Below are 14,001 nucleotides of genomic sequence, written 5' to 3'. Positions count from 1 at the left end.
TTTTTCTTTTGAAATATTCATACTGTTTAATGTCCTACACTCTCTAACTTTCTCTCCCAATGTGAAAGGGGCTTTTTTTTTTTTAAGAATTACAAAAGAGAAAAAAAAAAAAGCATTAGCATACCATCTACAGCTCGAGGCACATCAAAGGGAGCAGTTAAATCGATTGAAAAAGATTTATGATAAGGTCGGCCAGACAGTCCAAGCAAAAAATATGTACACCCACAAAGCCTTAGTCTGATGATCAAATCTCTAACTTCCTGCTGAGCAACTCTCGCCTTTTGTCTGAGGCAGTCGCTGTAAAAAAAAAAAAAAAAAAAAAAAGGGGAGGGGGCTGATTTCCATTTGTAGCTGTCTCATGTGGACGCAACACAAGAGGGGATTAAGGCAGCCTTCCTGAGAGATTTGGATCTGCATACTTTTCCGGTCTCTAGATACAGACAGAGGCTACCCACACACATGCACACACGTGGTACAACAAGGTACCGCACGGTGACTGAATTCGACCGAGCTTACCGGGATCCTCGTGCTCTTGACAACATTTGACACAGCATGCGACGGCTTAAAAACAACTGCTGCTAAATATGAACATTACACAATAATTGATCAATTCAGAATGTGGCTTCCCTGGTAAAGAAATGCAAATGCTTCATTAAAAGAGTCAGACTTAAACTAACACACGTTTGTATCAGCTGTTGTCACACTCACCCCTCTTGACACTGACACACCTTGTAAGCTTCCGGAAGAAATGCCTATTAATAAATTTGTGATAAGATAACATAGCAGAGGTGCAGAATTTAAAGCGCCTGCATTCTGGCATTTTCCGAGAACCAGCTTCAGTTTTTTTTTCTTTTTTTGCAGTTATGACAGAAAGCAGATAATCAGTGCAGAAATCAAAGAGATGCATGGGTTGGATAGCAGGTCAAACTGTCCTCATTTCCATCTCTGAGTAAATCATCTCTCATTTGAAAACAAGCTGCTCAGAAGTGAACAGCGGAGTCTTGCGTTCTCTTCTTTCTCCTCCGGGTCAGTCACTTTGGGGACGTTTCCAATTCGATCTTTACAGCAACCCAAATAAGACAAAACAGTAAACAGTCACAAATTCCCAAGAAACGTTTGAAGCTGTGTATCCATTTTCCGAATCTTAGATGGATCAGAGTGAAATGCAGATAAGTCGAGCGGCGCCGCAGAGTGAAGACGGATGAATATCCTCACACACATGTTGAAAAGAGCATCAGAGAACAAACGAGAAAAAAGTGACTGAATGAAAACGAGGTCATCCCTCCAGACGTTCTGGTCATGAGTCTAGGAATGTTTTCCCGGGTCACATGTGTAAGTGTTGTGTGTGAACCGGCTTATACACTGGCTGTGCATGTGTTTATATGCGTGTTTGCGGCTCCCACTTGGACTGGGTCGTACCACAAACCGCAGAGGCTTTGGCACATGCTGTGAGAGTGAGACCTCCACACTGCAGGCACTCAACAGGTTCCTTCAGCGCTCTCACACACACACACATAGAGAGAGAGCTCCAGACACAACACAGACTATTCCTTTCTAAATTTCCTCGTCTTTGCTTCTTCTTCTGTGGTACAGTTGGATGAACGTTCCTTAAATAATTCCTTGCTTTGCTTAATGTTAATATAACATATTCATAGCGAACTACAGGGGAGCAAAACAACCTTAGCTGTTTTAGTGTGTCTCAAACTATACACTGACACAGAAAAAAAAAACCTATGCTGTGTATCTCAAGCAAGAATAATAAGTTCTCCACCAGAGCACACTAGAAGAAGACGAGATCACTGCTATTTTGGAGACGAGAACAGACAGAACAAATATTAATATTAAACCATGCAACCTGGAAAGCCATTGGATCATGAGATATCGTGCAAAATATGACAAATTCTTCACAGTAATGCAGACAGATGTTATTCATGGTAAATAACTCTGACGTTAAATTTACCAGAACACAACCAAAGTGAAGCCCAGGGGCTTAAGGGTGTATAAATATTTGCAGGGATATCATTCTGATCATGACATATTTATAGACAACTACTGAATATGAAATCCACTGGGCTCATTTTCATCTCCCTAAAAGCTTGCTATCACTTTGAAATCATGAAACACGATATAATTACAAATGGGAATTACTCAGTTCAGTTCAACCAGTGTGATATCGCAGCTCTAAGGAACAGAGTGTTTCAATTTGGGGCTCAGAGGCAGAATATATATCGCAGGTAAACACCATCTAACCTCAAGTATCACTCACTCAACACGAGTTTGACAAACCTTGATATTATGCCAAAGAACTTTTCTACTCCACTTTAAGGCTCATATTAGCTCTGATTCAATTCAGCTCATGTCTGGTTTTCACAAGTCCAATCCATAACTAAATAACATTTAACCATCACATACTTTTAGCTTTGCTTTTTTCACTTTTTTAAACTAAATTAAATGGTTTGGGAGCGAGACTGAAACGGATACAACACATGCCAGAAAGAGAAGACTGTGTACAGAAGGTTTTCTCCAAACTGACAAAAAAATGTGTCTCTGGTTGGTTGAGCTGATGTGTGGAAATTATTATCATGACCTCTGCCATTACTGAATTTCACTGCACCCCAATTATTAGACAAAAAATGAATGAAACAGTCTGGAAATTCTCAATCTAAGCTGTAAAATGTGTGACCTTCATAATAAAACAAACTCAAATGGGGCACTGCAGTGTTTTAATTTCGAGTTTAAATTTGCCTTTTTAATTTCTTACACAGTATCAATCCAACAGCAACAACAGTCACAGCGCTTCAATTTAAAATGTCAGCTCTTTCCCAAGTTACAGATAAACAAGCTGGTAATTACCATGAAATAAATCTCCAAAGATCCAGATGGAGAGGCCACAGCTGCACATTTCTCAAAGGTCTGGCTTCAAGCTCTCCCCTGTCCAACTGTTTGTACAAGCAGGCCTGTAATTAATTCAGCATCATGGCATTCAGCGCCACATTACAGCAAACATGACAGCAAACTGTTAGGGGCTCCAAGCTCTTGTGTGGGTCACACACAGGGGCTTGGCTTTGGGAGCTCCCTCCCTGTCTGTCACTCTCTGAACAGAATCCCACTTCAGGGCCAATCAGGGCTCAGATGGTCTCTGCTGCTACTGCAAAATGTGAAAGGCTGGAATATGAGAGTGTGTGTGTGTGTGTGTGTGTGTGTGTGTGTGTGTGTGTGTGTGTGTGTGTGTGTGTGTGTGTGTGTGTGTGTGCTCTTCATATATGTGTGTGTGAGACAGAGAAAGCCAGGCTCCGCTCCAACGTGGAGCCACCTTTCTTGTGGCATCTTTGACAAATGGCTCGTCCTTTTCAAGAGCAGTCAACTGCAATAGACATCAAACTCCCTGCACTGAAAACAGAGGGGCCAGCTCTGCCTCATCTATTCACTGTGTCACCCAGAGCTGCCTCAACTGCCCGTCAGCTCACAAATGCCGCACTTGTGCCCTGCTCGTACACAATGTAGGCCAATGTCTGCCAGCACGGTCAATAACAAGCCACAGCGGCGCAGCGGGGGATTCAGCGATCAACACACTGATGCCACCGAAGTCAGGAACAACGTCATGAGAACAATTACAACATCATGCACCTCAGCTATGAATCACTGTTTATTTGACGGTGACTACATCGCCATTGTTTGATGGTTTATTTGAAACACGTAATTGATTTTACCACATTAATTTCCTTTGTTTATTAGCATGCGGAGGCCGGATGGGAAGCAAAAACAAACATGGAGGACGATGACATGCAACACGAGAGAGGAGTTTCAAGGATACTGGTTTGAAAAGACGAAGGAAATGTTCAAACGACTAAACCTGTCTGTGCATTATGAAGTCAGGTATTGTGGTGATGCAGCCGATGTGTGGCAGGACACTGCCATGTGGAATGAAACGTGGAGGAAGAAAAAAAAGAGGCAACCTGTTGCTTTACCTGCCAACAAACTCGTAGTAATAAAAACATTTCATAAAAAACTCTTTCTTATATCAACTATTTCTTATAGGCCTCTATTTAAAGAAGTAAAACTGTGATATGTAATCACCATAGTACAGAAAGGTAATGTACACATGTATATTTGGCTTTACTGTCTATAAATGCAGCATTGTACCTTCTCATTTTTTACTGTGCACCACACTTATTATAGGTCACACTATTGTCACTGTGCACAAGGCAACTTAAGTTTGTGCTATTAGTCTTTAGTTAAAGGGCCTATTTGTACGTTTTTCTCTTCTGCCGAAGAGTGGTGATTGTCGATTGAGCGCCTTACAATACGCCCTCTGAGCAGCACTGCGTCTGGTTGCGGTTGTGTGTATACTGACCTCCACCAAAAGGTGCCCAGATGACCCTGCGGATTGTCTTCACCCAATCCTCCATGTCATTCTGGGTGCTGGCCATAAGAAGGTAGGTCTCATGGTTGGCTGTCATCCGCTCTCTGTCTCCCCCTGTTCACATGATGGAGAGAGAAACAGAGATGATTAATACATCCTCCACATAATGAAGTCTCCCTAGTGGCCAAAATCTTGCTGGGAAACAAACCGTCTTCCACGAGAGAATTGTAGAGCGTTCTGCCCATCTGATTACTTTCAAAACATTTTAAAAAGTTAAAGATTCCCTCTAGACATAATTTCCAGACATGCTTGGAATAATAGTTTGGGTAACCTCGATATAAAATTCTTGATATTACATCTGCTCCTGCTCCTTCATAACAGATGTTTAAAAAAATCAACATTCTGTGAATATGCAAATGTTCATTTCAAAAGTTTAACAACTAAACAAGATATTTTGTATGAGCACTGGAGGCTTCCGGTTTCCACATTACACTTGTATTTGTGTAAATTGCATATTGGACCATAGTCAGCTCTGGCATTAGTTGTGAGGTCACAAAATCATGATTGTATGAAAATGCCATGAACTCAAGAGTCGAGGTGAGCACAGACTTTACTCCTTTAGATAAATGTGAAAGCCGCCTTCTAGTGTCAAACTCTGCACATACATCACTCTGCACAGTGAAAGTCAAACATCCAGGTGAAGTTACAATAAGTAAAACTCATTTCTGAGTGGAGGGGAACTTTAAATATCCTTACATGACATGATAATTTACTTGAACCTAACCTAACCTGAAGTCTCTTAAAATATGTCAATTTTGGACACACACACGCACGCACGCACACACACACACACGCACACACACACACGCACGCACACACACACACGTGCACACACACATGCTCACACACACACATGCACACACACACTGCCCTTTTAACTCACCCACAGTAATAAATCAAAGAAATGTTTATATCTCAGGGCAGGAGTGTCTGTTCCATTAGAGGCAGGCTCTGTATCCTGATTTCACTTGTGGATAATGGCCACGAGCAATCTGCCGTCATGTGATACCGGACAGATTGGAGTGGACCTGTTTCACATAACGAATCTGGTTGCAGCGATTGCTATGACAACAGAACCATTTGCACAGCTCCGCTTCAGCTTTAGCGGGATGAAACAAACAAACAGCGACTGATGGCATTTCACAGGGACGCACCTGCTCTATTATGGGAAGAGATGAGCTATTAACAGACAACCGGTGTGTCACACAATGGTTGAATTATTCATGACTTTGATCATGAATGGATCCCGCTCCATTGATTGTCGCCAAGGATGAGATCTGCGTGTTGCATACAAATACTATTTATAGACAGCAGAAAATGAGGGGCAGGTTAAAGGCTCAGGTTCACCACTAGGAGCCGAAAGGACTAGAAATTTACTATTGAGTGAATATTCTCAGTGGAACGGGTTTGTAAAACAAACCAAAAGAGAGGTGAAGTTAGAGCCACCATAATGGGATGTTGCCATGGACACTTAGTAGGTTACATATGCATAATTATCCATATTTCTCATTGTGTAATTAATTCAATATCTTTTAATTGTTTCCATCTCTCAGCACTCTGTGCTGTCAACAAACAATTCAAATTTAAGGTCACTGTTATCGGTGTCACTATTATGAATTGGAGAACTGATTTACATCTTTGATTATGTGCAATTAAAGTGAATTAACCCCTAAATTTTACAATAAGCACAGTTCGGAATAACAATGAATAAGTTGTAGGATGACAGCTGTATGGTTGTGGTGTGTCAGAGAGGTGGAGTGAGATTGATGCTCTGTGTCAGTCTTGATGAGATCTCATTAGCAGGCAGCAGATGCCAGTGTTTGCCCTGTGTGGCACTCAGCATGTCCACAGAGTGTTATCCACTAAAAGCTCCCTTCACAAACACAGGCGGTGCAAACTCTGTGACAATAATGGACCTAAGCACAGCTGCATGTTTCGATCTCATATAAAATACAATATATCTCTTTCAGAAATGAGGTTTCAGATGAGGAGTCATTGTAAGGTTTAGCTGGAGCGTCTGCAGATATGCAGGGTCATGTCACTGATTCTTCTCCCATAAAACAATGCCACTTCCTCATCAGCAATAAGTGCTGTACTGTGTGAGTCAGTGATTTAGTGACATGTATGTGTAGCTGTGTGTTTGTGTCTGCAAGTTTATATATGAGGCAACTTGTTTGTTTGTCTTATTGGCTGCAGATGAGGAGTTTCAACATCAAGTGCTCTTCAGAATCACTGATGTTACTCTGTGCTAACCTCAACATGTTCCTTTATTGGTCACTATCACAATAATAAAGCTAGAGCTGAAATGATAAATGAGTTAGTTGACTTACACAAAATTAATTTGTAACAAATCTCTGTTTCTGGTTGATGAATATCTTTAGGTTTCTGACAGTTGTTTAAGCAAAACAATACATTTGAAGATGGAAACTTTTTTGCATTGTAAAATTGTAACAGGCACATTTTCACCATTCCTTTGACATTTTATAGACTTTGAAGATGGTTAATTGAGAAATGATCAGCAGATTATTGGGTAATTAAGATAATCAGTAGTTGCAGCGTTTATCCATTATCAATTTGAGTTTTTTTTTAAATTAACAGAGAAACGTCATTTGCTGTTTATGAGTTTGAAAAGTCACAGGTTGCACAGTGTTTAGGTCTAACAGATGAATGTTGCTTATATGGTTATAGATAAAATATAATTACAAAAGTACAGCACCAATCATCCATTCACGCATTATCCATCCATCCATTAAACCACATTGAGCCTGGAGTTACTGTGAAAGTGGATTATTCATGGCTGAAATTCAACTCTCATATTAAAGATACTGGAGTTTTCACCTTTATCTTGATAAGCGGAATCAAGTCCGTCATTTTAACGGTAGCCTAGTTTGCTCTGTCCCTGATCCAGTGATTAGTCACTACCCACTATTGACTTCCTCTCAGAGCCATTAATTACACCTCACATGGAGTAGACACAATCGATTAACTTTATCAATCACACCCACATCTTTAGCCGTGAACGTGCAGGGCAACGTTTGTATCGACAATAAACTTATCACATCATCTCCATGAATATTTGGACGTGTGCCACTTTGTCCATTCATGACAAAAACATAGAAGCTTCAGCTCATGGATTCAAATCCACGATGTCATGTCATGTTTCCCCTTCCTGTGGCGCGCAGCGGATTCATGGTGTTTGTCAACAAAACAGCAACGAAGCGAAGCACTCACCGGTAAATGTGCAGCTCACTTGCCTACTCGCACATGTGAGTGATTCTCCAGCCGGTGTGAAAGCTCCGTCTCTCCAAAACCCTCGAAACAGCGCTTCACGTTTTGATTATTAACCCCAAATCCTTGTCCTGTGACGAGCTCCACACATCCGCTGATAAAATAACCGATTTAATCCAAAGAGGAAGAGAATATCGATCTGTTGGTGTGTCCACTGAGACCGTGAGTGACGGCCAGGGCCGGTCCAAGCTTTTTTGGAGTGCGAAGCAAAAAGCCCCCCAGACCCACCCCGACTTTACAGGGGTAGTTATATAAAGGCTACAGACATTTAAAAGGTAAGACTGACATTATTCTATATTTTTATGACTAAAATCTACAATGTGTTGTCACTACATTCATATTTCACTACCTAGGCTACAGTGCTAGTGTTCATCATAATAATATAACTTACAGTTTGGCTGTCGGTTTGGCTGATTGATCAGATTTTAATAGTTTGTGGGTAATAATGGAGGAATACACTATCAAACTTTAGGTACACAGTTCTGTTAGTTTTGTTTGTTTTGGTTTTTTCTTTTTCCTTTTTTTTATTCCCACAAAACTGATCTGTACAGTCTTCTTACTGTAGAACGTGCATATGAATGCATCTTGAATATTTAAATTATGTAAATCACTGACAAACATGACCAAAAACAAACAGAAAACAAAAGAAATGATCAATGTAATATTTAAAAAAACATGCATACTTGAATAGATAAAGGGAAATAACGATGACAAGTTCATATTAATTAGGGAAGCTGTCTGCCTCTTTAGCCACAACTAACATCTCAGGTTACCTTGTCCCAGCAGGTGCAGGATATTTTTGCAGTGATTTATTAGACTGTGGGTGTCTGAAAATACACTTTGTTGTGCTTTTTGCATAATTTCCAGTGTTGGTCCAAATCTGCTCAGGGAAAAAATCTAATACAAACATAATGCAAAATAACAAATCATTAACCTGTTCGTCATCCGGCTCTGAGATGGGTCAGTGGACCTGCTTTCAGTGCAAAAACTACTGTCTCTGTCTCACAACAAGACAAAATAGGCACATTAATCTTTAATCTTTAATCTTTAATTACTCTAATTCTTGTATCAAGAAAATGATCTTCCATACAATTCTTGGAATGCTTTCTATGAGCTGCCCTAATGTATTTGTTCAGAAAGCTCAATTACACTGTTGGTCAAAATGTCATGTTACTGAACCCTGATCAATCTGATTCTCTGTGTTGACCTCTGAAGTGGATCTGTCAGAGGGATTCCACAGTGACACCGATTAGTCATACTGGCCCATTTGGCATGCAAAGGTTTTTCAGTCACCGGCATCCCCACCCTGTCATCATTGTTCCTGTTATTTGTCATGCAAATGATTTGTGATTCCCTGCTGTCCCTGCGAATGCTTCTGCCCACATTTAAGATGAATCAGCCTTTAATACACAGCCTCTGTTTCCATTACTTGCATGAAGAGGCAGCATTTCCTCTTGGAAACAAACGGTTGTGAAACAAGCATGCAACAGGATTATACAGCATACCATGGCCATTACAACACACTCCTGTTCCTCCTGCCATTTCCTGTTGATGCTCAACTTTCTTCCACAGTGGCTGAGTCCGCCACTTGGTTTATAAAGCGGGTGAAATGTCAAACACACTTAGCACATGGACGATTTCCTGGTGAAAACCCTGAAAACTATCATTACAAGACCTCTGAGGGAGCTCCTCCTCAGATTTCTCTATGACTGAGGAACACATTTGGAAAGCCTTCTCTAGCCTTTATGAATATTTTTATAGTATAAATATTAATGTTATGGGTGTATAGTGACAGAATACCCCTGGCACATTGCCTCTAATGGAGGAAAAAGCAGTAGGATGGACGACCATTCTCAGGCTGTTTGAAACACAGACTTGAACAATAAGCCAAATCCAGAGTTGTGGGACTATAATACGTCATAAACTAACAATACACGTAGGCTGACAGCAAAATAATACTGGCTGTCTTTGTGTGTAGACAGTAAGTTTTGTTGTCTGGGAGAGGTTGCCTGGCTTGCTGAGGAACAAGGAGTTACTGGCACCAGAAGCTTCACTTTGTGCCCAAGAACTTAATTTCTCAAGCAAAGGGGTTGGACTCAAATCTACAAGCTGCATGTTATCAGTTTGGCTGTTGACTGCTCCACACATGGATGAATAGTGTCCCATTTGCGTTATTATGTAAGTCAATAGAAAAGTTTTAGTGCAAACTTGTTTGGACAATCATTTTTTGGCTCATTCACAAACACCCAGCATTTCCAGATAACGCTGCATTGTGTTCTGACCACAGACATGTAAAGGTCAATCAGTGTCTTGACTCCACTATCAGATAAATGGATAATCAGAGAAAACTAAAGCCACATCCCTGTGAAGAATAAATATTAGCTTTTCAAGCCCCTGTCTGCAGCTTTCATAGCCATCAAGATTTAGAAAGAAAGATAAAAAAACATTAAGCTCAACTATCATCTTGTCGCCTGTGGGCAAATTCTCCCCATCCGTCCGCTAAATAAAATGACTGGAGGCTGCCTTTTGACAGATTCTCTACTAGCTGTGGTTAAGCTGCCTGGAAGTATTACTCTCCACCACATAATTCTTAGACTACTTATGGTGTGACTGGCACCGCAACCTCCCTCCCCCAATCATCGCCTCTTAAATGAGACCAATCCTAGCAGGAGTTAAGCGGCAGAGACAGACAAGGAATTTTAACTTATAGCACGACTGTACCTGAGGAGACAACCGTGGCAGCTGTAGCAATTCCCCTGATTCACTCCGCTTCAACGCAACCGCTCCCAAAGTTTTATAAACTCAGTGATGAACAATTGTCAGCAGCACAGTGGCATGCAGACTGGTACTTCAGAGCACAGCTTGTATTAAATAAGGCACACAGATCAGTATTCCGTCTTCACAGTCTGATTTAGACCTCAAACAAGAATAAAAGTTCAGAGAAAGAGAAAATTCCACACCCTTTTACTTTTCAAATGACAATATTCTCTGCAGCGGAGCATATATTAAAATAACAACTTAGTTTAGACTGGTTTCATCCACTTACATACAAGAAAAATTGTGCTCCAGCTGGATATTATTACAGCAATAACCACAAACTGTGGTTAATACAGGCTAAATAGCACTAAACAAAGGAAAGACATTAACCACATATATGCTATTTCATTACAGAAAACATATTAATAACACGCTTCTGAGTAGCTAATTGCATATCTACAAATAAAACTCCAACACATCGCTGGCAACCTCTCACTGATAGCTCTCTCATTATTTATAGTTTCCCTCTGTGTGTGTCATAATTACCGTCTCAGTGCAGACAGCTAGAACTGTTCATTCTGGTTGTGACCAGTGGGTCTTAATAAGTGGCCAAACCCAGCTGCACACTAGCCTTTAACTAATGGCTCAAAACAGGTGGGAGACAACAAAGGATCCCACTGTGCTGTAATTGCTCACAAATACCTGGAGCCCCGATACACTTCACTCTGACCTGTACCTCTGTGAGTAACTCCTGTAAGACAAGAGGACCGTCCATTCTACATCATGTACTGTACTGATCATAGGATCAATGATTGGATTTTGTGTAGATAAAGAGTACTTATCTTTTACCACGGACTGAATTAATATTAACATTAGTTTTGGGATATTTTGGGAAATGCTACTCTACCACTCTCATGTCTGTCTGTTGAATATAAACTACAGCCAGGAACCAATTATCGTAGCTCAGCACAAACACTCCAGGAAGTCCAGCACAACCCCCCTTAAAAGAGCCCCGTTAAAAGAACTTGTAATTTTAACACTCTTTTGTACGGATTAAACAAACACAATATAACATGTTAATTCATGAGCTTTAGTGGCGCAAGTAGCAGGAGTTTTGTCCCAGGAGACGGAGCCAGGCTCGCTGTTTTCCTGTACCTCCAGTGTAAATGCTAGGCTAAGCTTACTGTCTCCTAGCTGTAGCTTTACAATAAACGAACCGACATGAAAATGATATTGATCTTCTCTTCTGATTCTCGGCCAGAAAGCGAATAAGTACATTTTCCCAAAATGTAAAACCATTCCTTTAATGTGGTGATTTTCATTCTAGGAGCAACACAGGACTGAAAACTTGAAAAAATATGGTGTCTGGTACCTTCAAAGCAGTCTAGCAGTTTGACTATATGACAAAATATTCAGTATTCTCAACAGTGGAATACATTTTGTGGGAGACTTGTGAGAAAGTTAAGTTCTTCCAGACTCTGATTATGCTGCTTGCCAAGTGGAGGAAGCAGCTGCTGCTGGCCCAGAAAACAATGCGGACACTGTAACTACCTTAGCTTTAAATGACCAGAAATATGTCATAATTCTCCCTGTGTGTGTGTGTGTGTCTGTGTGTGTGTGTGTGTGTGTGTGTATGTAGGTATATACAATGGGATATTACCTGACTACATCAGTATCAGTTCTCTGTGTTGTCTGCAAGAGTCCTCTTGTTTGCATGCAAGCAGGGGCAAGTTGAGATTCAATATTGTGTCTAATGATAGTCTTCTCAGAAGTCCACACATCATAAATACCTCCAGCAGAACAGGAAGTCACTTGCTGAACGACACTACACTGCAAAATGTTTGTTCCTTCATATGGAAGGATGGTGAGGATTAAAAGTGGAAATGAAAACTACCAATATTTCCTTTTTTATCTTTGCAAATGTTGGCACCCTTATACACATAGAGTCTGTTTGATTCATGAGTGATATCACCTCCAGATGATCTAATCCCCCTGCAAAGTGCAGCTGTTACAGCAAAGACGTCTGTAGTAAATACATCCATTGTATTGCAGTAGAGAGACGGTGCATATAAAGCTATCATCAGGCTCAAAACAGCAGTATTATAATACACCTATTATTTTTACCTTGATGTGACGATAGTAAGTCAGATGATCCATACTGCGGTAAACTATGAATCGCCTGATGAACCACCTCCATGCCTCTCCCACACTCCTGTCTCTGGCAGTCCAGAAAAGAGGCTTCCTGAGTGGGTTGCAAAGTCCTGGCTACCTGGGTTAACTTGAGGACGGGAGTTCCTGAGTGGAGGAGTTGCTCTGCCAGTTTTTGGCCTGACTCAGAATGAGTGAGTGAGCACAGCTGAGAGGGTGTGAAAGAGAAAGGGAAGGAGGGGAGGGAGGTTAGGTTTGAAGAGGGGGTTGGGGAGTACACACACACACACACACACACACACACACACACACACACACACACACACACACACATACACACTCACACATACTTCTCTTAAGCACTGTAGTGGGAACAATAGGCAGATCTCTCTGAAGGCCTGACACAGGGCATGACCCCATAAGCAAACATGGAATCTCCCATTCACACTGCTATGCTTTTTCAACATCAAAACCACAAACTGTTTAGAGCAGAATAATGTAATGAAACTGACCTTTGACATGTGAAGTCTAATAAGCTGTATTATGACAATATACACAATACAGAGCGTGCACAATACAACATTACTACTATTATTAATATTATCACACTGTTACATTTTTTTAGTTAAATTTTTAGTATTGTGATATTTTTGGGTATTTTTGTTTCACATGAGCAAATATAACTGATTTGTTTGAACTGTCAAACTGTTTATATAGACTTTGGTAAGTAAACATCTTACAAAGTTAAAGTGATGACAATAGTGATTAAGTGAATAGATAAAAAAATTAATGTTTGACTGACAGCAATTAAATGGATTACTAATACTACTAAATGGCCACTCAGTTACTTGAAAACGTAATCAATAGCTTAATCAATAATAAAAATAGTTGTTAGTTGCAGCTCTAGATGAAAAGTCCCATGGTTGATATGAAAATGTCAAAAGCTGAGATGATTAGTTGATTAGTCAACTGATTGACAGAGAATTAATAAATCGACAACTACTTTGATAATCAAATAATAATTTCAGTGATTTTTCTGGATCAAACCTCTCAAATTTGGAGTTTTATATTTAGATATTTTTTTATACATTTATATATTATTTATATTATATATATTATTAGTTTTATATCATTGAAACTGTAATATATTCTGAGTTTTGAGCTGTTGGTCAGTAATGGTGATGTGATCTTGGTATATGACAGTTTATTCCTACCTCCCTTCTTATCATGGTGGTTCATAATAATAAAGGATAATCAAAATGATAACACAGCTCTCTCTTTCTTGTCCAAAAAGCTTAAACTCTCTTTACAACTTGTACTTTTATCACGCTGCACAAACCCCTGGTGTATAGCTGCTCTCTATGTGGCTATATCTTCCTCTGTAT

The 14,001-nt window shown here is 40.2% G+C and overlaps 1 protein-coding gene across 5 annotated transcripts in view; it reads right to left on the bottom strand.

The window, feature by feature from the left end:
- arhgap24 (Rho GTPase activating protein 24) overlaps positions 1–14,001 on the bottom strand; it is a 67,353-nt gene that overhangs the window by 8,298 nt on the left and 45,054 nt on the right. For 3 of the 5 annotated variants that reach the window (XM_056404237.1, XM_056404238.1, XM_056404239.1), the window contains one exon: positions 4,355–4,477. In XM_056404237.1, coding sequence (XP_056260212.1) covers positions 4,355–4,477 — 123 coding nt within the window. Of the gene's footprint in view, positions 1–4,354; positions 4,478–7,654; positions 7,952–12,592; positions 12,825–14,001 lie in introns of those variants that run through there. The other 2 variants (XM_056404236.1, XM_056404240.1) reach the window with 2 other exon arrangements.

Source organism: Seriola aureovittata, chromosome 18 (genome assembly GCF_021018895.1).
Source record: "Seriola aureovittata isolate HTS-2021-v1 ecotype China chromosome 18, ASM2101889v1, whole genome shotgun sequence".
NCBI lineage: Eukaryota > Metazoa > Chordata > Actinopteri > Carangiformes > Carangidae > Seriola > Seriola aureovittata.
The sequence above is the reverse complement of the archived record's forward strand: the minus strand, read 5'-3'. Positions and strand labels throughout refer to the sequence as shown.